Source organism: Musca domestica, unplaced genomic scaffold (assembly GCF_030504385.1).
Source record: "Musca domestica strain aabys unplaced genomic scaffold, Musca_domestica.polishedcontigs.V.1.1 4, whole genome shotgun sequence".
NCBI lineage: Eukaryota > Metazoa > Arthropoda > Insecta > Diptera > Muscidae > Musca > Musca domestica.
The window spans coordinates 28,710,674-28,738,638 of record NW_026712328.1 but is presented as its reverse complement, the minus strand read 5'-3'; the positions used below and the strand labels follow the sequence as shown (position 1 = coordinate 28,738,638).

The following is a 27,965-nucleotide window of genomic DNA, read 5'->3' as shown; positions in this document are numbered from 1 at the left end:
TCATCTCGGGATTTTGTGGTTAGTGGGGCAAATGGTTTTGATTCTTTTAGATTTGACTGTGTGTTCATGGAGGATTTGTTGCGTGCTTTGCGGAATGTTAAGTCAAATGCTGTAGGTGTTGATGGTATACCTATCAAGTTCTTCAAATGTGTATTCCCTTACATTTGTTCTCACTTTCTGCATTTTGTAAATTGTATTTTTATGACGTCAACCTTTCCGCTTGCGTGGAAGGTTGCTCGTGTAGTGCCTGTGCCGAAGAAGGGGAGTTCTTATCAGCAGACGAATCTTCGACCTATAAGCATCCTGCCGGCTATGTCGAAGATAGTTGAGCATATAATTAAGGATGCTATTGTGGAGTTTCTGGATGACCATAGATATTTGAGTAGTTCTCAGTTTGGATTTCGGCGTGGTTCTAGCACCACTATTCATCTTTTAGCCCTCACTGATCTCATTCGTGATGTGTTCAATGGTTCTGATGTTGGTTTGCTCGTTGGCCTTGACTTGTCTAAGGCCTTTGATTCCGTGGATCATGCGCTTCTGCTTTATAAGCTGAGAGACAAATTTGGTTTTTCTTCTTCATCATGTAGATTGATATCGTCGTATTTGAGTGGGAGATCTCAGTTTGTTGTGCACAGGGGTGTTGAGTCTGATGTTTGTGCTGTTCGGTGTGGTGTCCCGCAAGGGTCTGTACTTGGCCCTCTGCTTTTTATAATGTTCATTAATGATATTATGGGTTCCGTACCTAATTCTGCGTGTGAGGTCTTCATGTATGCGGATGACATTCATGTCTTCTTTAGAAGTGCAGATCTCTTTGAGTTGCAGAATGTGGCAAACACTACGTTGGGATTGCTTTCTGCATGGATCTCCTCTAATGGTTTGTCTGTCAATTGGAATAAAACCGAAGCTCTTCTGTTTAATAGTCCTCGTAATGTTCCTATGCCGTGCATCTGTGTTGGCTCTTTTGTGGTTAATGTTTTGGATGAGATGAGATGTTTAGGTGTAGTCCTTGACACCAAGCTTAATTTTTCTGCGCATGTTGATTCATTGCTGTCTCGTGTGCGTTTTCAGCTTAGGAGGCTCTATAGTCTTCAGGCTCACTTGCCTCTTGGTGTTAGGATGATGGTAGCCAGATCCTTATTAATGTCTCATGTCAACTATTGTTTGGAGGTAATTTCTGGAACCAATGCTTGCCAAATTTTGCGCGTGCGCAAACTTGTTAACTCTATTGTTAGGTATGTGTTTGGGTTGCGCCGTAGTGATCATGTAACACAGTATGTTATTAAGTTTCTTGGTCTGTCTTTTGACAGATATGTTGAGTATCGCCTACTTTTGTGTCAGTACAGGATTATGATTAATGTTAATTCTCCTTTATATAATAAGTTTGTGTTTTGTAGATCATCTCGGAATCCGCAATTGCTACTTCCGAGGTTTTCGTCTTTAGTTGGTGAAAAGGCGTTTATTGTGAGAGTTGCGAGATTGTGGAATCAGTTGCCTCTGACCCTACGTAATTTTACCTACTATTTTAATACATACAGGAAGAGGTGTTTTGAATATTTGTCTGTTCATTGAGTTTCTGGTTGCGGGTTATTTTTGTTATTTCTTTTTAGTTATTGGCTGGGGGGCCATTTTTATGGTTGTTTAATTTCTGTTGAGTAACGTTATTATTTTATTTTTCTTTTCTCTTTTGTAAGAATTTCGTTCTTATGCTTGTAGTTGCTACATTTGCTCGATTTGAAGCGAGTGATGGTTAGCACCTTAAGGTATGGATGCCTCTTGCATTTTTCCTCTCTGCCTTGCTTAACTGTTGTTCAGCTTGGTGGAGAAGTTGTGTCTGAGGGTCTGATTATTGTTATTTAAAGTATTTTGTTTATAAATATAATTTGTATAATTCTTGTAAATTTGTTGTTATGTATTAAGGTTTTTTTTTATGTTAATATAGTTATAGGCTGTGTTTATACTGTTGCATATTAATATAAGATTTTGGCCATGTTGGCTTATTTATATTGAATTGTATGAAATAAATGAAATAAATGAAACTGTAAAATTAATTATATAATAAATCTTTGGGAGAAAAACAATAATTTCTTCTACTCATATTAGTGAGAATTTCATGTATTTTCGTATAAATTCCCATGATTGAAAGTGCAATGAAAACATAGGATTAGAAATTTTAAACAAAATATTTTCTCTCGTTTTAAACTTAAACCATGGTACAATGAAGAGAAGGTAGGTCAACTTTGAAAAAATTGCAAGTATAGAGGTCTACCTTTTTGGCTTGTAATGTCAGAATTAGTATCAAAACAATAAAAAAAAATCAAACAACTTGTTGCATTTACTTTGAATAAATAATTGAAAACCGCGAAAACTGAATGAAAAGTCAACACTTCTTTTCAAAACCAGGTTCTATATATCTCTAAAGGATTATTTCGCTACAAAAACTCTAGATTTTGTCGATGCATACGATGAAATAAACATTTTGAAAACATCCGAATTTGAACGTTTTCTGAACATTTTTTTTGTTATTGAAAAGAAAACACATACATAAACAAATAAAGATGACATATTAAGCCAAGACAATAAAAAAATTGAAATCATATGGTACCTTGATATCATTGTACCATGACTTAAACTTTATACACATTCATATAACGGAAAATGTAACAGTTGTCATTTGTACGTCATTTAATAAGGTTGCCCTTATGAAAGCCACCAGATGTTTTAGTTGTGGAGTGTGGTTGCAAGTGTAGTGAGTTGTGTGATGAAATTAATTTGGAAAACAAAAGCATACACAGTGTAATATAATGACAACAAGACTACTGGGTGAGTGATTACAAATGTTTAATTCATAATTTTATGAAATATTATTGATATGCTGGTTAATTTGATCAATAAACTTTATCGGTAGATGTCGATAAGCATATGCTGATAGTTTTTTGCGCTAACATAGTGTTCCCACGTAATTGAAAATTTGTACCAATCATGCCAAGGTAGAATATTAGGTACTCGCATCGGATATTTCAAGTAACCGATAAAATTCGCACCCAAGGAAAAAAATTGATACGCGGCAAATTTGCTTCAAGAAATTAGGAACAACATGTATGTTTTACATTTTATTGTTAACCCTGTCTTATTCGAAGGCACTCATTCTTTAGCAGAAAAATAAACAAATTGTATTTTAAAGGAGCAGCGAGAAAGTGAAAAATAAAATAAACGAAAATAAAAATTTTCGAGATGGTGACATAAACACATTTTGTGATGCATTTATCATGGCTAAATAATACAGGTAGCCGCATCAACTAGTCTAGTTTGGTGCGCACATTTTTGAATGGGAGGTTATTAAAATTCCTTAAATAATTGAAAACGTATATCGTGACAACCTCTGCATGGTATTGCGTAAGAAAATTTTGAATTAATCTTGATATTTCAGTATTAGCATGTGCTGAAGCATCTACCTGTATTCTTCTACCACGGAATTCTTTTAGAGCGAATTCAACATTACAACAAATTGTATTTTAAGTAAAAAGAGCTGCCTTGAATAATGTCGAATAGAATTTACAGTTTTGGTTACATTATCAAAAGGAATAATCAAAAACAAATCATGTGTTTTTTACCTTAAACCTTGTTGTATGAAAATGTGAAATGAAAACTTTTATAAAGGAAATAAATGTCAAATGAAAAATATTATAAAGGAAATATTTTTCATTTAATATCTTCATAGAACAAGAATCCAGCCCCAAAACTGTAAAAATGTAAACGATTTTACTAAGATAACCGATTTTCCCTTTATGGCATCAAAGAAAATTGCAAAAGTAGTACATTCTTGTAGGTACTGGTACAGAAGCCAACCGATTTAAAAAGCCGAAAATTAATTAATTCGTTATTAAATTTCCTTTGAAAATTTTTCTCAAAACCAAAATGTAGAATCAGTAAAACAAGTTTTATGAGATTTTTAGAAATCAAAGTGGTTGTTCCCTAGTTTTATTTATAGATATTTTTATTTCAGTTGTAAATTTATACAATCTATATATGTGTGTATGTATTTTAAATCAACAAAAATTACAATCAACTGATAGCAGAAAAAACCAAATACGTTTTAAATTGTAATTGTTTTCAGCAAACTTCAAATACATTACTACATCACATTGTATTATTAATTTATATATTGTTTGTGATAAGCACATGTTAGAGGGGTGAAAACTGAATTTTTGTTTTGCGTAATTGCAAAAATTCATGGTACAATAAGGAGGAAGAGCAGATTCGTATAAAGATAGAGCCCTGTGGGTATTTATAATTAGACTCATCAAGTTGTTTTCATTTATTTATTACTTTTGCAAATTTTTAAAATGAAATTTGAATAAATTGCCCAGGCTTTCTTTCAAAAATATGATCCAAACTATTCTTTCAGTTACATGCCAAACTGGTTAATATCTTTAATGCACGCCCCGCAATGCACATTTCTTCCAAATATTGATTTTGTAAGCAAGGCTAGGAATATGGTACAGTTATATCAAGGTAACCCCACTTCAAATAATCTCCAGCTCATTTCTCTGTATTTTACGGTGGCCAAGGCATGAAAAAGCCAGCCGATGATTTAAGCCAGTCATTCAATAAAGCGTTTTATGTATTCTCAAAAGGAACAAATGAGTTTTAGGTTGACTTAGTTCGATTGTGGCCCTACGTTCCTTTGTCAGTCGTTTTATGTATTCTCACCTTTACATTGAGCAAAAAAAAAAAAAAACAAAATTGCCGCACTTATCAGTTTTTTTTAATATATTTCGACCTCTATTGTGAAATTAATGCATTTTAATAGCAATGAAAGAACGAATGCATAAAAATATGAATCAAGAATCAAATGTAAATAAGCATTTTGTTGACAATGAGACATTTCCAAATGTATAATTTTGAAATAATTAAAAAAAAAATGTTTGCAATTACGTTATCTTGTGCAATTGCATCTGCCATGGCTATTGAGTTAAAGGGAGAAGTGCGCTTTTTGTTATAATTGAATTCGTTTATTGAACTGAAAAAAATTGAGAATACATATTTGACAACAAACATATTGATATCAAAGCCTATTAAGATTATGTTAATAATATTGGACAAAGTGTTTTATGCTAAAGTACAATATTTGATTCAATTCTCAACACTCTACCTGAATTAAATATTTCTTACATTATAATTACAAAACAATACAAGTTGGAAACTAAGCAATGCCAAAAACTCCTTTAAAATATTCCAACTTCTGTGGAGTTACTGCCTTGGTAAAAACGTCAGCAACCATTTCTTTTGTTGAAAGATACTTCAAAGATATTTCATTGTTGTCAATTTTCTGTTTGATAAATTTGGCTTTAATATCCACATGCTTTGTCCTTGACGAATACTTGTTATTTGTAGCCACTTGTATAGCTCCTTTGTTATCACAATACAAAACCATGTTGACATTGTTGTTGGGATTGAGTTCTTTTTCTAGTCGTTTCAACCAAACAGACTCCTGTATAGCTGCAGTTATTGCCATGAACTCAGCTTCCGTTGAAGATAGTGCCACCGTTTTTTGTCTTTTTGTGGACCAGGATATTGCTGCTGATTGAAAAATAAAGACATAACCAGTTGTCGAATGGCGGTCGTCCAAACTTCCAGCCCAATCTGCATCGCAATAGCCGGTAATATCTTCTTCTAAATTTTTCTTATAGATGAGCCCTTGTTCTATAGTTCCTTTGAGATAACGCATTATTCTTTTTACAGCTTCCCAATGCGCTCTACCAGGATTTATTCCGAATCGGCTCAGGATATTCACAGCATAGTATATATCAGGGCGCGAAACCTGAGCAGCGTACAACAAGCACCCAATAGCTTCCATATATGGTGTTTTCGACATTTTTTCCTTTTCAACTTCGGTTTTAGGAGACATACTTTCGTATAACTTCTTATTATAGTCCATTGGAGTTGAGGAAGGGTTACAGTCATTCATTCCGAAACGTGTCAATACATCTGATATGTACTTAGACTGATCAATTTTGATTCCATCTTCAGTTCGGGATATTGTCATACCAAGAACATTAGACACTTCCCCCATATCTTTCATTTTAAATGTTCTTGAAAGTGTATTCTTGACAGAATTTATTTCGTTTTCGTCATTGGAGAATATAATTACATCATCTACGTATATTGCAATATAAATCTTCTTTTCATCTGTCACCTTTGAATATACGCATTGATCCACTTCTCCTTGTACAAAACCCATATCGATAAGTTCCTTGTTTATGGTTTCATTCCATACTCTCCCAGATTGTTTCAAGCCGTATATGGATCTGTTAAGCTTACAGACTTTATTAGAAGCATCACGGAAACCTTCGGGTTGTTCCATATATATGGTTTCTTTTAAAATCCCGTTTAAATAAGCGCTAACGGCATCCATCTGATGAATCTTCATGTCATATTTTGCTGCCAATGCTGCTAAATACCTTATTGATTCATACCGAACAACTGGAGAGAATGTTTCCATATAATCGATACCTTCAGTCTGTGTAAATCCCTTTGCGACTAGTCTTGCTTTCCATCGCAACGTGTTTCCATTGGAATCTTGCTTGGTCTTGAACACCCATTTTGACTTCAGAGCTTTGCATCCTTCAGGAAGTTGAACCAAAGTCCAAGTATTATTGACTTTCAAAGAATTCATTTCATCTTGCATGGCTTTTTTCCAATGTTCAGAATCTTCAGACGACATTGCCTGTTTTATAGTCTGGGGGTCTGAAGAAACATATTCTATTGCAGAAAATGCCGTTGATCGTTGATTACGGTTTGCTATCCTTTCTGATCTTCTAATATTTTCAGACGTTGGTATTGGTCGTGAATTACATTGATTTGGTTCCCATTCTTCATCATTTGGGTCCACATAGCCATTGTTATCAAAACATTCTGAATCCAAAAACTCACTATCAGTTTCAGAATCACTACGAGGCTCATTTTGAATTACATTATTGCCATCCAATTCGGTTGACTCCATATTCGTTGATACATTATTCACTGTTTGGTTCAAAACATTATCCATTTCTTCATCTGGAGATTGAATTAGCAAAGGATTGTACAGATTAGAAGATGGCGTTTCAATGTTTGAGTGAACATTTTCAAGAAATACCACGTCACGGCTAACAATTATTTTTTGATCACTTGGATCAAATAATCGATACGCTTTACTTTCCGTGCTGTATCCAACCATGATACATTCTAATGACTTTGGATCAATTTTAGATCTTCGTTGTTTTGGTACATGGACCAAAGCTGGACATCCGAAGACTCTAAGATGCTTCAAATTTGGTTTTCGACCCGACCATAGTTCTTCGGGACATCCTTCATTTCCTCGGCATGGCACTCTATTTATCAAGTACGATGCGGTAGAAGCAGCTTCTGCCCAAAAACGTTGATCTAATCCACTGTCGATAAGCATACATCTTACCCTTTCTATAATCGTCCTATTTATTCGCTCGGCTACACCATTTTGCTCGGGTGTATATGGACATGTTTTTTGATGTATTATTCCACTTTTTTCCAAGAATTCAGAAAAATGTTTGCCGGTGTACTCACCCCCATTATCCGATCGTAGAATCTTGATTTTTTTAGAACACTGGTTTTCCACTAAAGCCTTGAATTCTAAAAATTTCGGAAATACCTCAGACTTTTTCTTGATTGGATAGACAAACAGTTTTCTTGAGTAGTCATCCACAAATGTCAACAAAAAACGAGCTCCCGAGAACGAACTTTCTTTTAGTGGACCAACAACATCCGAATGAATAATTTCCAATAGCTCTTTGGCTTGAGTACCGACTTCTCTACTCACTTTTCGGGTTTGCTTTCCCTTCACGCAGACAACACATGGTTCAGAACATTCTTTGCCAAAATTTATGCCAACATTTGCGCTCTTGACATCACCCAGTTTCGCATTACAGATATGCCCCATCCTTCGGTGCCACAAATTGAAATCATTGGCCATGGTAAAAGCTTTACCCTTTTCCTCTTTCGAATTGCATTCTAACCGGTACAATTGATTCTGCGCAGTTGCCGTTGCTATAACACGTCCATTTTTATCAGAAATGCGGCATTTTTCACCTTCAAAAGTCACCCTTTTTCCATTCTTAGCCATTTGTCGAACGGAGAGTAAGTTGGTACACAAATCTGGAACATACTCCACGTCTTTGATTGTAACACATCTCTTATTTTTTCCAGAGCCAACTTCAATATCAACATATCCAATGGAGTCCACTACGAGTTCATGCTTATTCGCAATAATCACCTTTTTATTAAAAACATCACGGATGTTGTACATGTGGTTCTTCTCATTCGTCATGTGGTTGCTTGCTCCACTATCAACGTACCAGGCATTTAAACAATCTGAACTTGAAGTGGATTCCGTAGCTTTTGCACACGCGCTCACATCGGTAGTTGTAGCAAATAAAACATCCGACTTCTTTTCATGCTTCCTTGTAGCTCCATTGTCATTTGGCTTCAATTTGCTGGGACAATTTCTTGAGATGTGTCCAAGTCCACTGCAATTGTAGCATTTGATTTGCTTCTTACCTTTCTTGATACCTTTAGATTGTAACGCCGATTCTTTTTCTGGAGCTCGATCGAATTTCGCATCTTGAAGTAGAACATTCTTCACCTTATCCACCGTCAATTTCTCCTTGGTATTTTCCACGGCCATCACAAGCGGTTTAAAGTCATCCGTTAATCCAGCTAACATTAGAGATGCAGTCAACTCATCGTCAATGTTTAAGCCAGCATTTTTCACTTTAATAGCCACTATAACGATGTCATTGACGTATTCCTGAATGGATCCATAGTTCTGTAGCTTGATGTTCACAAATTGCTTCAGCAATTCAACTTTTCTGGTAAGGCCCGTATCTTCGTACGCATTCATCAATGCACTCCAGGCATTTTTCGCGGTAGTTGAAGTTGCAATGTGGCCGTAATTGTCTGGTTCAATCATCAATGTTATCTCGGCTAAAGCTCTCGCATTCAATTCAGCATCAGCGGTATTATCAACACATGCCTTCCAGCACCCTTTAATGACCAGATATGATTGCGCTTGCCTCTTCCAAACATCAAAGTTTTCGCGTCCACGCAATCTTTCTAGCGGAAAAGCTATGTTATTACCAGCCATTTTAATTTTTTTTCACAAACGTCACTAGTTTTCAATATTAAAAAATGTATCTATTTTGTTTTGCCGAATATTTTTTTCAAACGTGACTAAGGCCCATAACCTGTTATAATTGAATTCGTTTATTGAACTGAAAAAAATTGAGAATACATATTTGACAACAAACATATTGATATCAAAGCCTATTAAGATTATGTTAATAATATTGGACAAAGTGTTTTATGCTAAAGTACAATATTTGATTCAATTCTCAACACTTTTTAGGCTTTGTTTGTATTTGTTTACATTCACATTTTATTTTTCAGCTGACCTCATATAGCTTTCTACTAAAAAAATTGTATGTGGTTGTTTGTTTTAAATTGTTGTAGAACAACGCATGATGTTATCTTATATTTTTATAATGTGATAAAAGCAACAAATGAATTGCTTACAAATATAGACTTTCCGCAAATTAATTTTTAACCCAAAGTAAATTGGGACTAATGGGGAGATACATAGGAAAACTTTTTTACTGGCTTAAGTATTCGTAATAGAACAAAGGAGTTTTAGGTTGACATAAGCTGAGAATTAATAAAAAATGTTTTTTTGGTTGGCTTAAGTCACCGGCTTGCTTCTCTGTAAAAGAACAAATGAGTTTTAGGTTGACTTAGTTCAATTTCGGCCCGTAATGTATACTTGTTCATCCTACACTCTTTTGTTCTTTAGCAAAGAAGCCATCCAAAAAGTAATTTATGTATTCTCGGCTTTAGTTCAATATCGGTAATTTATACTTTTCTTGTCCCAAATTTATACTTCTATGTCTTCGGCACATGCAAAGAGCATCTGCACATAGTAGATTTAAAATAGGAAAAGTCAGAGTCAAAACATTGTCACCCGGGGGATTTGCCTTTGTTGTTACGATCATATTATCATATGAATTCATGATGGTAGAAGAATACAGGTAGATGCATGGTACAATGAAGAGAAGGTAGGTCAACTTTGAAAAAATTGCAAGTATAGAGGTCTACCTGTTTGGCTTGTAATGTCAGAATTACTATCAAAACAATAAAAAAGCAAACAACTTGTTGGATTGATTTTGAATAAATAATTTAAAACCGCGAAAACTGAATGAATAGTCAAATTTTCTTTTCAATATCATGTTCTATATATCTCTTATGGTTTATTTCGCGACAAAAACTGTAGATTTTGTCGATGCATTCGTTGCAATAAGCATTTTGAAAACACCCAAATTTGAATATTTTCTGAACAATTTTTTATTATTGAAAAGAAAACACACACATAAGCAAATGAAGTTGACATGTTAAGCCAGAAAAATAAAAAAATTGAAATCATATGGTAGTTCTGCCCTACCTTGAATTCATTGTACCATGGGTAGATGCATCTAAGCTTGGGAACATTGATATGTCAAAAAAAATTAAATGTTTTTTCAAATATAAGTAGATTTATATATGTTTTCTTATACGACGTCATTCGGAGGTTATTATAATTCGCCTATATTCTTCTACCATGGAATACATAAAGCGCTTATTTGGCTGGCTTTAGGCATCAGCTGGCTTCTTCGTAGAAGAAAGGAATTTTAGGTTTACTTAGTTCCATTTTGGCCCTAGGCCCCTTTGTTTCATTTCCGAGGGAGCCAGTCGATGACTTAAGCCAGCCAAATAAGCGCTTTATGTATTCCCACCTTAACTTTCATACTTTACTTGTGTGGAAAAAAACGTCGACCGAGTACGTAGAATTTTAGGTAACACTGTAAAGATATACGGTCGTTAATATCAATTTACCATGGCCCCTGTCCACACACAAACGAGTAATTTAATGAAATAAATAACATTTATGATTTTAAGGTATATCCATGGTACAATAAGGAGGTAGAACAGCTTCGTAAAAGTATAGAAATACATCCCTGGGGCTATGAACGCTTTCTGTCAGAATTATTGAAAAGTAGATGTAACAGACTAATTTATTTAATATTTTTCATTATCTAGAATATAGGTTAAAAAACGCGAAAGATGAAAGAAATGCCTGGATTTTCTTTAAGAATATGATCCGAATTGATCAACCTTCCAATTCCATGGCAGAAATGGTTATTACTTTTAATGTACGTTTCTTCCAATCATTGATGTTGAACATATTTGTTTTTGTTTTTCAAAAAAATAAATGCTTAACAAAATTGGCAGAAGGTAAGCTCGATTAGAAAAAAATGTAATCAGCTGGTAGCTCTACCTTACCTCTTTATTGTACAATATTTATTTCATGAAATTACACGTGTTTGGAACGTGCCTAATCGGGGGGAAGTGAAGGTTGCTTTTTTTACGCCACGCCAAATATTAGGTTCACATGGTCATGCACTGTAAGCTGTCATGTTATCACTTTGATGTGCATACCATATGACATTAGAAAAATTTTCAAGCGGCAACTTTTCAGTCGCGTATCAACCTTTGTTGACACTAGACTTTTTCGCGCTGGTCGCTTTTTTTTTACAAACAAACACAACAACAACAAATCAACACAAAATCAAAACACAAACAAACCTCCATTTTTTTCTTTTATCTTGGTTAAAAACAATTTTTGCGAAATTTTTGCCAAGTTTTTTATTTAAACAATTATGGAGGGAGTCGGAGACCCCCCTCCTCCACCTGTTCCCCCGCCACCTATTGGGGATACCAATAAAAGAAGAGCCAAAAACATTGAAAACGATAATAAAAGTTTTAAAAACAATAATGGCCAACCAATAAAAAACACCAACACCAATAAAATAATTTCATCCCAAACCTCGGACAAAATGGACACCGAATACAATTACAATTCGCTAAATGATGGAAATGTACTGTATACACCAAACCATCCAGGGCCATTTTATGTCATAGTGTCGTCAGAAACGCCAATCAGCTCAAGGAGAAAAAACTGCGAACTCCATTTGTATATACGTCTAAAGCAAATCAATCTCACTAACTATGCTTGCAAGTGTGTGGGATATAACACTTTTAGAATGACGTTCAACAATTTTGAATCTGCCAACTTATTTGCCACAAATCCCAATTTAAAAACTGTTGGATTAAAGGCATACATCCCAGAGAGATTTGTTCAACGTTTTTATATTATCAAAAATGTACCTACGTGCCTTTCCGCAAATATTATAAAGGAAGAAATTATGCAAAACAATGAATGTATGGAAGTAGTCTCAATTTATCGCTTTACTAGGAAAAATGATCCTGGTTTAATCGTACCCACAGAAACTATAAAGATTGGTATTATTTTTGATGGAATTCCTACGAAATATATATGTGTGGAACAAAAATAACACCGGACTTATATGTACCACCTGTTCGGCTGTGTTTAAACTGCGGCCGTTTAGGCCACATTGCTCTTCGTTGCAGGTCGACGAAGAAGTGTCTAAGCTGTGGAAAAGAAATTCTATGTGCAACAAATTGCAGTAAGGAAAATAGATGTTTAGATTGTCGTTCTACAACAACCTGTAAAGAACTATGCATGTCTCCAAGATGCATACTTTGCAACAAAATAGATCATCTTGCAACAGATTCCAAAAATTGTTTGAAGTGGAAGTCTGAAAGAAATATTAGCAGCATTATGGCCCTAACAAACCTATCTAGAAGGGAGATTCTCCAAAATTACCCAGAAACAAGAAATCGTTTCCAAATTCTTTCTGAACGTGATTTTAATAATGAGTTCCCGCCTCTCTTAACAAACAGGACTCCAAAAATTAATATACATGATGCAATTAACAAAAAAATTACAAGTATTAAATATAGCAAAGTTGCGGCTCCAATAACGAAAAATCAACATGCCATTGCAAGCCCAATTCATGTAAATCCAACCAAAGCAGTATTTGATCATCAAAATTTTTCTAAAGTTACTGAAATAGAAAGAGCATTAGCATCATTTTCAAGGCAAATGTCCACAATACTTACGTCTCTTAACTGCACAGAAGGTCTTGATGTTTTAAAGAAATTTCAACAAATAGTCATTCCAGCATCAGCGAACAACCAAAGCCCATATACATCAGAAGCCAATGAAGAAAGCCAATTAGTATCATCCTGAAAAAGATGAAGTGTGATCAATCTGAAATAACTGCAAATAAATAATAAAATTTTTTTTTCAATTATCCATGAACATCTTACAATACAATATACAAAGTCTTAAAAAAAACAAAAACTCTCTGGACTTCCATTTAAGAAAACTTAACATCGATATATGCTTCCTGAGTGAAATTTTCAATATAGATGAAAAACAAAATTCAACAACTTTTCAAAATTATAATATAGTTTCAAAAAAGAGAAAAGATAATTATGGTGGCGTCGCGATAATTTTAAAGAAAAATATTCAGTTTAAAAGAATCTCTTTTCAATCAACACTTGACATACTAATTTGTCAAACCACTAATTTAAACAATAATCTCACTTTAGTTGCTGTCTATTTTCCACATTCCGTAAAAAGCATAACCATTAAAAATGAACTTGAAAAAATAACATCCTTCCTCAACTCTAATCCAAATACATTTATCTGTGGCGATTTTAATGCTAGACATTCGGCCTTTGGTGATTTTTTTGATTCGCAACGTGGAAAAATGCTTAAAGAATTTTTTGACTATTCAAACTTTCGATGTTTAAATGATGGAAGTTACACTTTTAAAAAACGAATCAATGACAATACGGGATCTGTTTTAGATCTATCATTTACCAACTCAACTCTGTCACTATCTTGGAAAGTTCAAAAAACAATAATTGGAGGAAGTCACCATCTCCCAATAATTCTGAAATTGAGCGATACTATTTGCAACGGCAAAAAGTTCTTAGCGAAAAAAAGGCTTATAAGAAATCTTGCAATATTAAAATTAAATCCGGACTTCGAGGAAATCAACTTCGCCATGCAAGCTGAAATCAAAAAAGCTACGTATGTTATTGATAACAAAAGAAATCCAAAACCTTGGTGGGACCCTTTTGTCGAAAAACAATTCAGATTGCAAGTTGCCGCGCAAAAGAAATATGATTTGCATAGCAACGACACTAATGCTCTTAATCTTTTCCAAGCCATTAAAAATTTTAAAAACGCCACAAAATATGCAAAACGACAATCTTTTAAATCAAAAATTACAACTTTAAATATGGAGCCTAACTCAAAATCACTATTTCGTCTGGTAAAAGGATGTAAGAACAGTTTGTCATGCAATAACGGTGGGAAATGGTCCGAAAATAACAACAAAAAATTTTTAATACACCTAAGGGATCAAGTCTTGAACAACAGCCATATTACCTTCCCTCCAAACACGCAAAGAACACCCGTCGAACTCACAATGGAAGAATTCTCATCTGTCTTAAACAGAAAGAAAAAACCTTCAGCAGCAGGATTAGATGGCATAACATATGAGAAGATAAATAACTTATCAGAATCATCTAAATATAATCTTTTTCAAGCAATGAATACAGCTTGGAAAAAATGTGAACTAAGAGAAAACTGGCGAAAAATCAAAATTGTTCCAATCCCAAAGAAAGGAAAAGATCTGGAAATATTCACAAATTTTCGACCAATATCATTAATATCAGTTTTTCTCAAAATTATAAACCTTATGATCAAAGAAAGATTACAGTCATTTCTTCAGGAACAAGATATTCTTCCGACCAACACATACGCATACAGGAAAAACTTCTCTTCATCCATGTGTATCAATCATTTACTATACACAATAAATTATCATAAGGAAAAAGGAGAAAAAGTAATTCTACTGTCTATAGATATTGAAAAGGCCTATGATTGCGTAAATCTATTAATTCTTTATAAAATTTTGTCCGAGATAAACTGCCCGGAGGATATCAAAGATTGGACAATAAACTTTCTTAAAAAACGCACAATTGTTATGGGCAATGAAATGATAGATATATATAATGGATTACCGCAAGGCAGCTGCTTAAGTCCAATACTTTTTAATATATATACGCTTGGTCTGCATGGAATTGCAGATCAAAACACATATTTATTTCAATTTGCGGATGATTTTATTTTACTATCCACTGACAAGGAATTTGAAATGGCAAATGAAAATCTACAACATAAAGCGAATCATTTTTACCATATTTTATCCCGCTTGAATCTTAAACACAACCCTGATAAAACCTTCGTCATGTATGTAGCAAAAGGCCCCCGTAAAATCCCAAATATAAAGTTACAAAATACAAACATAAACTCTGTTGAAAAAATAAAATTTCTGGGAAGATATATTAAAAACAGTCTATCGCTAAAGGAACACTATGATGAAGTAATGAATTCCTGTACCAACTCACTAAACGCATTAAAAATGATAAACAACGCCAAAAACGGATTACTCCCAAACATATTAATAAATTTAACAAAATCCCTAGTGTTCTCTAAGACAGAATACGCAATATCATCTATGGCCCACATGCCACAATATCTCAACAAAAAGCTAACTAGCTTTCAAAATCAAATGCTTAGAAGAAGCCTTGGACTTACCCCTTCCACACCAATACACAACATCTATGCACTGGCTGTTATGCTTCCTCCTGAACAACGTTCTCAGTATCTTGCAGCTAAAGAACTAATAAAATTCAAAATGTATAACAATACGCTGTACAACTGCATCACCACAGATTCCTCTGTAAAAACAAGTCTGGGTTTTATCTACAACAAATTTAAACACATCCTTGACCGAACTATGGTAAATCAAAAAAGGATACATTCAAAGAAAATAAGCTTTTTAGATGATCTCTTTAAGGCAGTAAAATACTCCAAGTCCAATGAATTTTTTAGAGCAATTCTTCAAGAAAAACTAGTCTGTCTAAAAAACCAGGATCATTCCATATGGTCAACTGATGCATCAGTCACAGACAGTAGTACAGGTTGTGCGGTATGCAACATATCAATGAAACAAAATTATGCTTTCAGAATAACATCAAAAACCTCTTCTCTAATGGGAGAACTACATGCCATAAATAAAGCAATTGATATAATGATCGAGGAAAACACGCTCAAAGCAGTCATTCTTACGGACAGTAAAAATGCCTGTCTTACACTCAAGACAAACACACACCATAATTATCTAGCAAACGACATAATTCACAAAATAAACAATTCTAACTTACAATCTCTTACTTTCATATGGACTCCCTCGCATATTGGTATACCAGCAAACGAACTCGCAGATTATTTCGCCAAACACGCAGCCACAGCTGGCTGTATAATTACCACCAATGCTTCAATTACAGACGCATACTCTGCCATTTATGATCATCTATGGAAAGAATGGGTAGATAAGTACAAGGATGCATCCGAAACTAAGGGTACTTACTTTTCACAATTCTTCAACACACCACCAAAATCTTACTGGTTCACTGGCTCAAAGATGTCACCTGGTAATATAAAGCTAATAAATCGTTTACTCACTGGACACACTTACGGCAAAACATACTTACATCGCATTAAAGTCGAGGCCTCGGACATCTGCACACTTTGTGGAATCACTGAAAGTGAGGATCACCAAATTTTTGTGTGCCCAAAATTCTGTAACGAAAGGAAACAATTTAAAATCTTCGAAAGGTACAAGGACTTACCATCAATTTTAAAAACCTTCTCGCCAGAAAACTTCGTCGAACTATCAAACTTCATTCACAAATGCAATCTTCAACTCTGATTTTCTCTGTGAGATAACAGAAACATAAACAAAACAAAGAATACGATTATTAAGTAATCAATAACCTAGCAATTTGGCATATGTGTACTTCGGGTACCTGCCAACCATGACGAAGAAGGAGAAAGAGAATCAAAAAAAAAAAAAAAAAAAGCGGCAACTTTTCCCGCGTTTTCATTAACAAGAAAACTATTTTCATTAAGAGATTGATCGCATCATCAAAAATTTGACCAAAACAGCAGTGACAATTAATGCAGTGAAAAGGCATTGGCGTACAAAATCACAAAAAAAAAAAAATAATTCTTGACGCACTTTGGTTTAGAAAAACAAAACAAATTTTGGGCCCTACTGTAATTACGAATTTTATTTACACCATTTTTTTTTTTTTGGAATGGATGATCGCATTATTATCTTTACAAAACTAATGTTCCCATTTTATCGTCTATTTAGGTCGAATAATTTCTTTCGTAATGGCTGGAAATAGTGCTGCTGTTACTGGTAAAATACCCAAATATGCTGCCGGAACTCAACCGTTCACAGTTTTAATTGAGGGAAACATTGGCAGCGGCAAAACTACTTTCCTAAATCATTTTCAACAATTTCAAGAGAAGATTTGTCTCATCACAGAGCCTGTGGAGAAATGGCGCAATGTTAGAGGTGTTAATTTATTGGTGAGTATGATGCAAATAATCCCCTTAAATATTGTATATATAATTGTGTTGCAATATTTTCCTATTTTTAGAAACTTATGTACAAAGAACCCGAACGTTGGGCCATGCCTTTCCAATCGTATGTCACGCTAACCATGCTACAAAGCCATACACAGCAAACACAGAAGCCAGTAAAGCTTATGGAACGTTCCATTTTCAGTTCAAGGTAAGAATGTGGGGGGTTAAAAATGTGATTTGATACCCGCAGGAGATATTTTGATGTGTTACAATTTATTTATTTTTATTTCTTTTTGGCTACAACGCTGTAAACAATGTGTTAATAATAGCTGTGTATAACAATGAGTTGTACTAGTGCGCCAGAACACATTGTTCATCAACTAATATATTTATTTTATATTTATTTTAATAATTTGCTTTGTCAGAAGGAAAAGTGAGTTTGTGGGATGAATGCTTGAAGCAAACTCAGTATTTACATATTTTTTCCCCTTCTTTTCCATAAATCTCATTTATCTTTTCGGTAAACTTTACGCGTTTGTTTGCGAACATCTTAATAATTTCGCACAATATTCGTCTTGAAAAAAAGCTAAAGTAAATCGTTAAAAAAGACAAGTAAAAAAGCTGTAAGTTCGGCCTGGCCGAGCTTTGAATACCCTCCACCATATGGAACGAATTTCCCAATTTTCAAAAAAATAATAATAATAATAAATAAAATCCCTAATTTTGTTAAAATCTTAAAAATACCGAATGTGAGCGTTATATTAGCGTCTATACGCCGGCGTGGACCTGCATAGGCAACTTTGGTCATAAGCCATTACAATATTCAAATGCGAAACCTGAAAAAAATTATGTTCATAATGTAGCTAAAATCATCAAAATACCGAATATAGGGAGGTACCATGGTAGTTATACCAAAACATGGACCTACACATATGCTGTAGTATCCATTACGAACTTCAAATGCCAAATTTGAAACAATTCCGGTAAATAATGTGGCTATAATAATCAAAATATCGAATATCGGGAGGTGTCGTTATATGGGGGCTATACGAAGACGTGGACCTACACAGACAATTTTCTGTCATAGGCTATAGTATTCATTACGAACTTCAAATACCAAATTTTAAACAATTCCGATGAGTAGTGTCGCTAAAATCATCAAAATACCGAATATCGGGAGGTACCTTTATATGGGGGGGCTATACGAAGACGTGGACCTGCACAGACAATTTTCTGTCATAGGCTGTAGTATTTCATACGGACTTCAAATACCAAATTTGAAACAATTCCGGTAAATAAAGTCGTTAAGTCGTCGGGGTCTAAAATGTATGTTTCGAGGTGGAGGGTATAAAAATAGAAAATAATCCCTTTTTACAATTTTGATTTGAATTCTAATAAGCTGAAGTGTGAAAAAGTGGATAAATGAGCTACCCTAGATACTCTACACAAGGAGAAGCGGACATTTGTTAAATAGAACTATTGTACAAAATTATAGTGTTTAATTTGTCTCACACAACTCTTTTCATTTTTTTCTTACAGGTATTGCTTTGTGGAAAATATGTATAGAAATAAAATTATTGACGATGGCATGTATCATGTTCTTCAAGAATGGTATAATTTTATTGACAATTCAATACATGTTCAAGCGGATCTCATTGGTATGTTTGTTGTTTTTAGCATGGATGCCCAACAATCGAAATTAATTTATATCTTTTTTACATTTTAGTATATTTACGTACAACACCAAAGGTGGTATATGAACGCATGCGTAAAAGAGCACGTTCGGAAGAAAGTTGTGTACCCATAAAGTATCTAGAAGAATTACATAAATTACACGAAGAATGGTTAATTGAAAATCCAGAGTTTAATAATAAAGTAAGTTACACAATTGACATGTAATGTTAGACATGATTCATAATTTGAATTCTAAATCTTTTATCAGGTCGTTGTACTAGATGCCGATTTAGATTTGGAACACATAGGCTCTGAATATAAACGTTATGAAAATCACATCATCAACCCCACATTTATACGTCAACAACAAGCCGTTCTAGTATCACCCAGTAAACGTCGCCGTATGGAATGATGGAACACATAAGCTCCGATTGTAGACGTTACGAACATCACATCTTCAAAACCATCACCCAGTAAATGTCGCCACATGGGCTGACTTCGTTTATTTTCGGAAAAGCTTGCAATCTACGTTTGGAATATATTGTAGTTTAGTGACTCTTTATACCCTACAACACTATGTGTTGGGGGTATTATAAGTTTGATTGGGCCAAAAATTATGTAACACCACGAAGTATTGATTTCCCATATAGGAAAGTATATATGGATCTTCCTATCTCGCCGAGCTGAGTCGATCTAGCTATGTATGTCCGTCCGTCCGTCTGTCCGTCTGTCCATGTTAATTTGTAATCACTCTACAGGTCGCAATTATCGTCCGATCTTCACGAAATTTTGCACGAAGGTGGGGTTAGGGTCAGAATAGAACCCTATTTCTTTTGGACATGATCGCCAAATGTTTAGGGGTTGAAATGGACCAAATACTGAAAAAATGTCGGATTTTGCACTTGCCCTACAGGTCGCAATTATAGACCAATCGACGCGGAATTTCGCATGTAGCTAGAGTTTAGGGCTGGCAAGAAGCCTACCCATTTGGTCATCGGATAATATTTAGCGGGTAAAATAGACCATATCTTTTTTGTTGAAAAAATTTAAAAATTTTCATTAAACCGCGAATATTTTAAATTCCAGCGAAATCACAAAGCCATGACAAGGTTACTTCTGATCTTTACATTGATGTTAACATCTAACAAAACGGATATATAGCAAAATATGTACGATATATATGTTTATCAAAGAAGATATGCTTGAAAAATCTCGTATATGTCGAGAACGGCTGAACTGATTTCGACAGTTCTCATTAATTCAGAATGGCCTCTTGGCAGGAAACATAAAACGTCTAAAAAAATTGCATAAAAATATCTCTCTAAAGATGAAAATATTGATTTTGTAATATTTTCTCATATTTTTTCAATTTTGTCATATTTTTGGCATATTTTCATTTTGAATTAAACATTTGGTAATATTTCTACAGCTAACAAAACTAAGTAGTTAGGATATCAGGATATCATATACAGATCGCATTTATGGCCCGATCCTTACGAAATTTTGCATGGAGATAAGATGAGGGTCAGAATAAAAGCCTATTCTTTTTGGAGATATTCGGGGTTGAAATGGACCAAAAAACTGCAAAATTGTCAGCAGGTCGTAATTATGAGGTTACCGGACATTGCAAAAGCCAAGCAGTTTTGGATGGCCATCCAAAAATATTCAATGTGTGAAGGAGTTTGCCAACTTTTATAGACAAAATACGAAAATGTAATGTCCATTCCAGTGACTTTTTGGAGAATTCACAAATACAGGAAAGACGCACTTCTGACTATTTCGTTAACGCTGATTTCGTTGAAGAATATAGTCAAATGTCTGTATCTCATATAGATGCGTTTCAGTCAAAAACCAGTAATAAATATTAATCTTTTGCCACTTCTGAGAGATTATAGGTCTTTGGGAAATATTGGTTCCAGATCTAGGAAGACCATTTACGTGCAACATCTACCAATAAATTGGAAATGAGCAAATTAGTTTAAGTTGCTATTATCCGAAAATTAGAGAACGAAACCTGATGATTTTCTTTTATTATTTGTCACAATATCCTGTGGAGTTCTTTCGAGTATCTCGCCAATATAAACTGTATCGTTTATTATAGTGTTGTAGGGTATTCAACGGTCGGCCCCGCTCGACTGTAGCCTTTGCTTACTTGTGTTTAATTAATTTGTAAGTTTTAATTTTAATCCTTATCTAGTATAGTATTGCAATATCAATATATGTTTAATTTTTAAGTATTTCTTCTGGAAAATGATGATCTTGATTTTGACGACCATTAGCAAATTTAGTTCAATTTTGTTTATTTGTGCAATACATGTATGAATGTTGTGCTTGTGTTATTAGTATCTTTTTTTCTTTAGAAAACGTTTAAGCAATTTTATATGTAAAGCATGACTTTTTACTTTAATAGCAGACACAAAGAAAATAGTTGGTAAAATTTAAATTATTTCTTTTCTCATGGATTTCTTTTCCAAGTAAATATTAAATGTCTGTCTTTGAAGTCAAGCAATTGCATCAACTTGTTTATATTGTACTTATCATATGAAAAACAACATCATCAAAATTGTAACTGCCATTTAAATAAACTAATACTTAAATATATTGTAACGAGGCACCTCATAGATCTATTATATATTAAGATAACTAGTAAATGTTGCATTTCTTTAATTATTTTACACTTATATTTTGACTTATTATTTTGTATTGTATGAAGCATGTTTTTGAGGAGAAACCAGATCCAATCCCACAGGTGGAACATTTTATTGATACAGGAGACCATAGACCAATTTCATGTCCTCCATATCATATTTCTCCAAAAATGAAGGAAAAATTAAAGGCAGAAATAACAGATATGTTGAAGAAAAATATTATTCAGGAAGAAGAATCTCCCGTAGTCCATTCCCAAAAAGTCAGGAGAAGTTCGAGTTTGTGTAGATTATCGCCGATTAAATGCGATCACTACGACAGACAAATACCCTCTCCCAAGAATGGATGATTTGTTGCATGCTGCGAAAACATCATCATTTATGTCAACAATCGACTTGAAGTCTGGATATTGGCAAATTAAAATGGCTGACAAAGATAAATTAAAGACAGCATTTACAACACCCTTTGGTATATATGTTTTCAACAGAATGCCATTTGGATTAAAAAACGCACCCGCAACATTTCAAAGACTTGTGGATAAATTTCGAAATGGTCTTCCTCAAATAATTACTTTAGCATATTTGGATGACATTATAATATGCTCACCAGATTTTAATTCACATATTAAAGACTTGCGAAAAATATTCGAAAGAGTTAAAAAATTTAATTTGCAGCTAAATAGAGCAAAATGCAATTTTTGTAAACCTAAAGTTAAATACTTAGGTCATATTTTAAAGGAAAACGGGTTGAAACCAGATCCTGAAAAAAAAAAACAGCTATTTTACAAAGAGAACACCCCAAGAATTTAAAGCAGCTTATTTCATTTTTACAAACGTGTTCATGGTATCGTCGTTTTATACCGAATTTCGCCGATATATCAAAGCCATTATCCAGTTTAACAAAGAAAACCGCGCAATGGAAATGGACCGAAATTGAAAATGGTGCTTTTTTGAAATTGAAAACGCTACTTGCAAGACCTCCGATCCTACAACAGATAAATGAATCTGAGCCATTTATTTTGAAAACAGACGCTAGTAATTATGCGCTCGGAGCTGTTATACTCCAGGGGGAGAAAGATAAGGAACACCCTATTGAATATGCCAGTCGACTTTTGTTACCAGCAGAACGGAACTATTCAACGACAGAAAGGGAGGCATTGGCTTAAAAAAAAGTTTCGTGGATATATTGAGGGATCGGAAATATTTGTTCTGACAGACCACCAACCACTAAAGTGGCTTTTTAGCTTAAAATCGCCTACAGGTCGTTTAGCCAGATGGGCACTAGAGCTGCAGTGTTTCAATATAAAGTTTGGATATACTCCAGGAAGACAAAACGTCGTTGCAGATGCTCTTTCCAGACCTCCCTGTTCCAAAGAAGCTCATATACAGGAGTGCTGTGAATGTTTTACAATTTATATAGATTTTCCCCAACAAGGTGCTGCAGAAATAAGAAAATATCAGCTTGAGGATGAAGAAGTAAAAAAGAATTATACACTGCTTCGAAAATGACAACGAAGATATATCTAGATACACTAGCAGAGGATACATCATGATAGATGGAGTTTTATATCGATATTGTTCCGACCAAGATACGGAAAAAGGACAGCTAGTAGTACCAAAGTCAATGCGCAGCAAAATACTATGGCGTTTCCATGATGATCCCTTAGCGGGACATTACGGCATTGAAAGAACAATCAACCGAATTGCTCCATATTATTATTGGAAAGGCATGAGGGCAGAAATAGCTAAGTATGTAAAAAGTTGTGATCAATGTCAACGTTACAAGTCGACTAATTCAAGACCACAAGGACTATATCGCACTGTGTCGAGTAATCAACGTTTTGAAGTTGTGGCTATAGACCTGGTTGGACCACTCCCTAGAACTTCACAAGGACCTCAATGGATCTTGATAATCGAAGACATTTGTAGTCGTTGGGTAGAGCTATTTGCACTGAGAGAAGCTAGGGCCGAAAAATGTGCTTTGGTAATTTTAAATGAACTGATTTTGCGATATGGCGTTCCAAGACGTATTCATACAGATAACGGAAGTCTATTTATATCTGCAGTAATGCAACAACTTACATATTGTTTGGGTATCGATCAGACATTTACCCCGGTATATCATCCTGAAGCCAATCCGGTGGAGAGAAAAAACAGAGATTTAAAAACTCAACTCTCTATATATGTTGTGAAAGATCATACCACATGGGATTCAAAACTACCCATGCTAAGATTTGCTATGAATACTGTGAAGTGTGAGAGTACAGGATATACAGCTGCATACATTACATTCGGACGAGAACTTAGAAGTCCAATGGAAGCTCACCACGATTTGAATTCGATAATTGTTTCGGAAAACTTTATTCCACAAATAACGCCACATCTAAAAAAATTGGCCGATGTTTTGAAAAACGTAAAAGAAACCGAAGAGAAAATACAAGATCGAAATAGAATGTACACCGACAGAAAACGTAAACCCAATTTAAAATATAATATTGGAGATAAAGTTTTGGTAGCAACACATGTTCTGAGCAGTAAAAAAGACCATTTAACTTCAAAATTTGTAGCTCGTCGTGACGGTCCTTATATAATTATAGAAAAGAAAGGAACCTGTTTCACAATTGCATTAGAGGAGAATCCTAATATTCCTTTGGGAACCTATCATGCGTCAGATATCACTCCATATCAAGGATCCCCAGCTACACCTATATATCCTTTGAGAAAGCGTGGACGACCTAAAACCGGAAACAACGATGCATGTGCAAACATAAAGGAAACAGAAGTCTTAAATAATACAAATGATACAAACACAACACCAAGATTGGAGCAACACACACAAATTTTCCAAGCAACTAACACACATATACCGCCTGAAAACAACAATATAACCATGAAAGAAGAAAGGAAAATGGTTCTTCGGCCAAGGCAATCTAAGAAATAGATCCTGCCACATCATCGGGACGATTTCAGAGGCAGAGGGGGAGGCTGTAACGAGGCACCTCATAGATCTATTATAAATTAAGATAACTAGTGAATGTTGTATTTCTTTAATTATTTTACACTTATATTTTGACTTATTATTTTGTATTGTATTCCAATTGTTTGCATGTTTGACATAAAGTTATGTGCATTACTGTAACTGAAGATTTTTATCCAACTTTGCTCAAATGTAACTCTAACGGAATAATTGGAATATTTATTTTCACTCACTACAAGAATTATTCTCAGTTAGTCTTTTACACCCAATTTGAACTCATAAATTTCTAATATAAGCAGTAACTCATCTTGTCATTTATTCATTCTACGTCTGTCTATGGAGGAATAAAGCTAATTTAAAAATATTCAAAGTTGTTTCCTTTGGATGCCCAGAGTGGCAAATAATAAATTAAAACAATATAAAATATATTGAACCCTGTGCGCAGGCGAATTTGTGCTTTGACACTATTCTTGCCTCGTGCAAATATAAAAATAATATTATATTTAGTGGACAGCTTGGACTTAAGTCTGGCTTTGACCCTAAATATTAATAAAATAATATATAAAGGAGTCTCATCCCCTTCAATATATTTTTACAATAGTGAATATTTTTTGTTTTGTTTTTATTTAAAATGTGAATAAATCTTTTGTGTCTCGTACCATCGCTCGTTACCGTGATACTTGTAGCTTAGCCTGACGTCAAGGAAGTGGACGGAATAAAACAGCAACATCAGAAGAAATGGTTCGAAAAGTAAAGAAGCGACTTGATCGAAACCCGTGTCGCAGTGGCCGAAAAATGGCTCGTGGTTTGAACATATCGCAATATTCCATTCGGCATACGCAAACATTTTGGTCGCAGACCTTGGACATTCCAACAGAACTCAGCAAGAATGGTTACAAAATGAGATTCCTCGCTTCATTTCCAGCGCACAATGACTACCAAAATCTCAGTTGGACTATTGTGTCTGGATTATTTTGGAAAGGTTGACACTATAAAATACCTCAAGCAAGCGCTTCGCCGGAAATGGGCCAAACTAAATCTAAACTTGCTCTAAAACTTGATACTATTTCCCACATTTTTTGCTATCATTCAATAAAATTAAAAAATGTAAAAATGATTGCGTTTGATTTTGTTGCAGTTTTTTTTTATCTCATCCTGTATGTTATGTTCGGTATTATGCAGTTGGGAAAAGTAAATAACCTGTTCGATTATGGGATAGAATAAACCAAAGTGCCATCGATCACCTGAGGGAAGAAGCTCAACCGAGTAATCGTTACACTCTCCACTTGATGCTGGTTTGAATTTGAAAAATTTATGCAGGTTCCTGAATTCTAAAGTTGTACCCTTATGACTTTATCAATCAGTATTCTGCCATATTTGAGTACCATGAGCAAAAATAGTATCGTTACATGGATTCACGGACCACAATTTGCAAGCACTAATCATCCATCTATGTTGTTGGTCTAGGAATTGCGCAAGGCACCAGTCCCGTTTATGCTGTTTTAACAATTAGTCCATTACAATGACTAGTCTAACCAGACTATTATATGGGGCTATACCAAAACGTGAGCCTACGTAGCCCATTTTCAATACAAAAAGTCCTGCAGACAAAATATGCATTTGAGTAAAATTTTATCAATTTACTTCATTTCGTTCGGAAGCTGATTTCCACATACGGATAGACATCGCTAAATTGACAAAGAATTTTATGCTGATCGGTAGGCAATGTTTGACTCCTAGTGAGAGTAGCCATGTAACATCTTCAGGGTGGGGTCTATAATGTATGTTTCGAGGTGTTACAAACGGAATGACAAACTTAATTTTAATTTTGAAAAGTAATTTGAAAAGTCTTTAGTTTCACGTTCAGTAATTAAATTCAACATCTAAATAAGACCAGGTGGAATTACCTCAACTTTTAATTTTTCCGAATTTTTGCCTTCGTATCTATCAAGAGGAAATGGATAATGGATATTTTACTTATTCCAAATAATATATTTGAATTGTTTCGGTTAATACAAATTATGAGAAAAGAATTATGTACTAAAACACATACATTACAAATTTGATGTTCTCAATCTCTCTAAACTAGGCAATGTATTTTGCATCCAGATCGTGTCCCTTCTTTGTCGTCATTATATTACTTTGGCGGTGGCACACTCATCATCATGGGCGGACGTACACCAGGCATGGCTCCGAGTGGTGGTGGAGGTCCCATCATTGGACCCATCATGGGTGGCGGACGCATACCCAACATTGCCGGAGGAATAGCACCATGTGGACCCATCATCATTGGTGGAGGCATTCCAGGTGGCATCATACCTGGTCTTGGTGGACCACCTAGATTTGGTGGTGGTGGTAAGGCCACACCAGCCGCACCGGGCTTTGGTGGACCGCCTGCGAAGGGATTCTGTGTTATTTTGCCAGCTTTGAAGGCAGCAGTTGTGGCGTCGATTAAGTGTTGTGCCTCCTCTTCCATCCATTTTTGATAGTAGAATTTAACATTGTCACGATGTTTGCGGCCCGTACAATGTGTTTTACGCACCGACGGCGAGTCGTGTGTCAAATATGTGTCACAATAATCACAATAGTATTTCGGCATATTTGCCAATATTTTTGTTACGGGTTTTCAATGCTTTTTTTGTTTAAACTTCTAGAAATTGCCTTTACACTACGAAATAAACGAAACAAATGCGAATAAAAAATAAAGACCTACGCTAGGGTTGGCAAAATGTTGATATCACATTCGATATTAATTTTAGGGCTTTATTATCGATTTTTATTTAATCTATCGATATTATCGACAAAGTTCCGCCATTTGCAAAATTAGAGAAAAATATACCATGTTCGCATTACAATTTTAAAACAGGTGTTCGGTTAGCATTTCGTTTTTATATATATACATGGTACAATGATATCAAGGTAGGGCAGAAGTACCATATGATTTTAATTTTTTTTATTTTCTTGGCTTAATATGTCATCTTTATTTGTTTATGTATGTGTTTTCTTTTCAATAACAAAAAAATTGTTCAGAAAACATTAAAATTCGGTTGTTTTCAAAATGTTTATTTCAACGTATGCATCGACAAAATCTAGAGTTTTTGTAGCGAAATAATCCTTTAGAGATACATATATAGTACATGAATTTGAAAAGAAGTGTTGACCTTTCATACAATTATCGCGGTTTTCA

At 34.5% G+C, this 27,965-nt stretch overlaps 2 protein-coding genes and 1 long non-coding RNA gene across 11 annotated transcripts; 1 reads left to right on the top strand and 2 right to left on the bottom strand.

Moving 5' to 3' along the window:
* Positions 1 to 2,688: 2,688 nt before the first annotated feature.
* On the top strand, positions 2,689 to 21,837 carry LOC101896877 (deoxynucleoside kinase). 2 transcript variants are annotated; one of them, XM_005182473.4, is made up of 6 exons: positions 2,689 to 2,820; positions 17,265 to 17,485; positions 17,557 to 17,690; positions 19,022 to 19,140; positions 19,209 to 19,357; positions 19,425 to 21,837. In XM_005182473.4, the coding sequence occupies exons 1-6, from the start codon at positions 2,802 to 2,804 to the stop codon at positions 19,566 to 19,568; spliced, it is 786 nt and encodes a 261-aa protein (XP_005182530.2). In that variant the 5' UTR covers positions 2,689 to 2,801; the 3' UTR covers positions 19,569 to 21,837. The 2 variants fall into 2 exon arrangements, with proteins under 2 accessions (XP_005182530.2, XP_005182531.2); XM_005182474.4 differs by lacking the exon at positions 2,689 to 2,820 and adding an exon at positions 17,009 to 17,164.
* Positions 12,813 to 16,931, bottom strand: LOC101899947 (uncharacterized). Of its 8 annotated transcripts, XR_009342959.1 has the most exons (7): positions 16,915 to 16,931; positions 16,738 to 16,823; positions 16,600 to 16,687; positions 16,476 to 16,550; positions 16,270 to 16,418; positions 13,084 to 13,209; positions 12,813 to 13,028 (listed from the first exon to the last, which is right to left on the bottom strand). It is a non-coding gene; the product is annotated as an uncharacterized LOC101899947 (long non-coding RNA). The 8 variants fall into 8 exon arrangements; XR_009342953.1 differs by having other exon boundaries at positions 16,600 to 16,823; positions 16,915 to 16,929; XR_009342955.1 differs by having other exon boundaries at positions 16,600 to 16,823; positions 16,906 to 16,920.
* Positions 21,838 to 26,749: 4,912 nt separating the features above from the next.
* LOC101896520 (U1 small nuclear ribonucleoprotein C) lies at positions 26,750 to 27,508 on the bottom strand. Its single transcript, XM_005182472.4, has one exon. The coding sequence runs from the start codon at positions 27,375 to 27,377 to the stop codon at positions 26,916 to 26,918; it is 462 nt and encodes a 153-aa protein (XP_005182529.1). The 5' UTR covers positions 27,378 to 27,508; the 3' UTR covers positions 26,750 to 26,915.
* Between the last annotated feature and the right edge of the window lie 457 nt (positions 27,509 to 27,965).

Coding starts and splice junctions, on each gene's coding strand:
- LOC101896877 (XM_005182473.4), top strand. Junction 17,486..17,556: donor TTAGAGGTGTTAATTTATTG/GTGAGTATGATG, acceptor TCCTATTTTTAG/AAACTTATGTACAAAGAACC. Junction 19,358..19,424: donor ATCCAGAGTTTAATAATAAA/GTAAGTTACACA, acceptor ATCTTTTATCAG/GTCGTTGTACTAGATGCCGA.
- LOC101896520 (XM_005182472.4), bottom strand. CDS start 27,377: ATGCCGAAATACTATTGTGATTATTGTGACACATATTTGACACACGAC.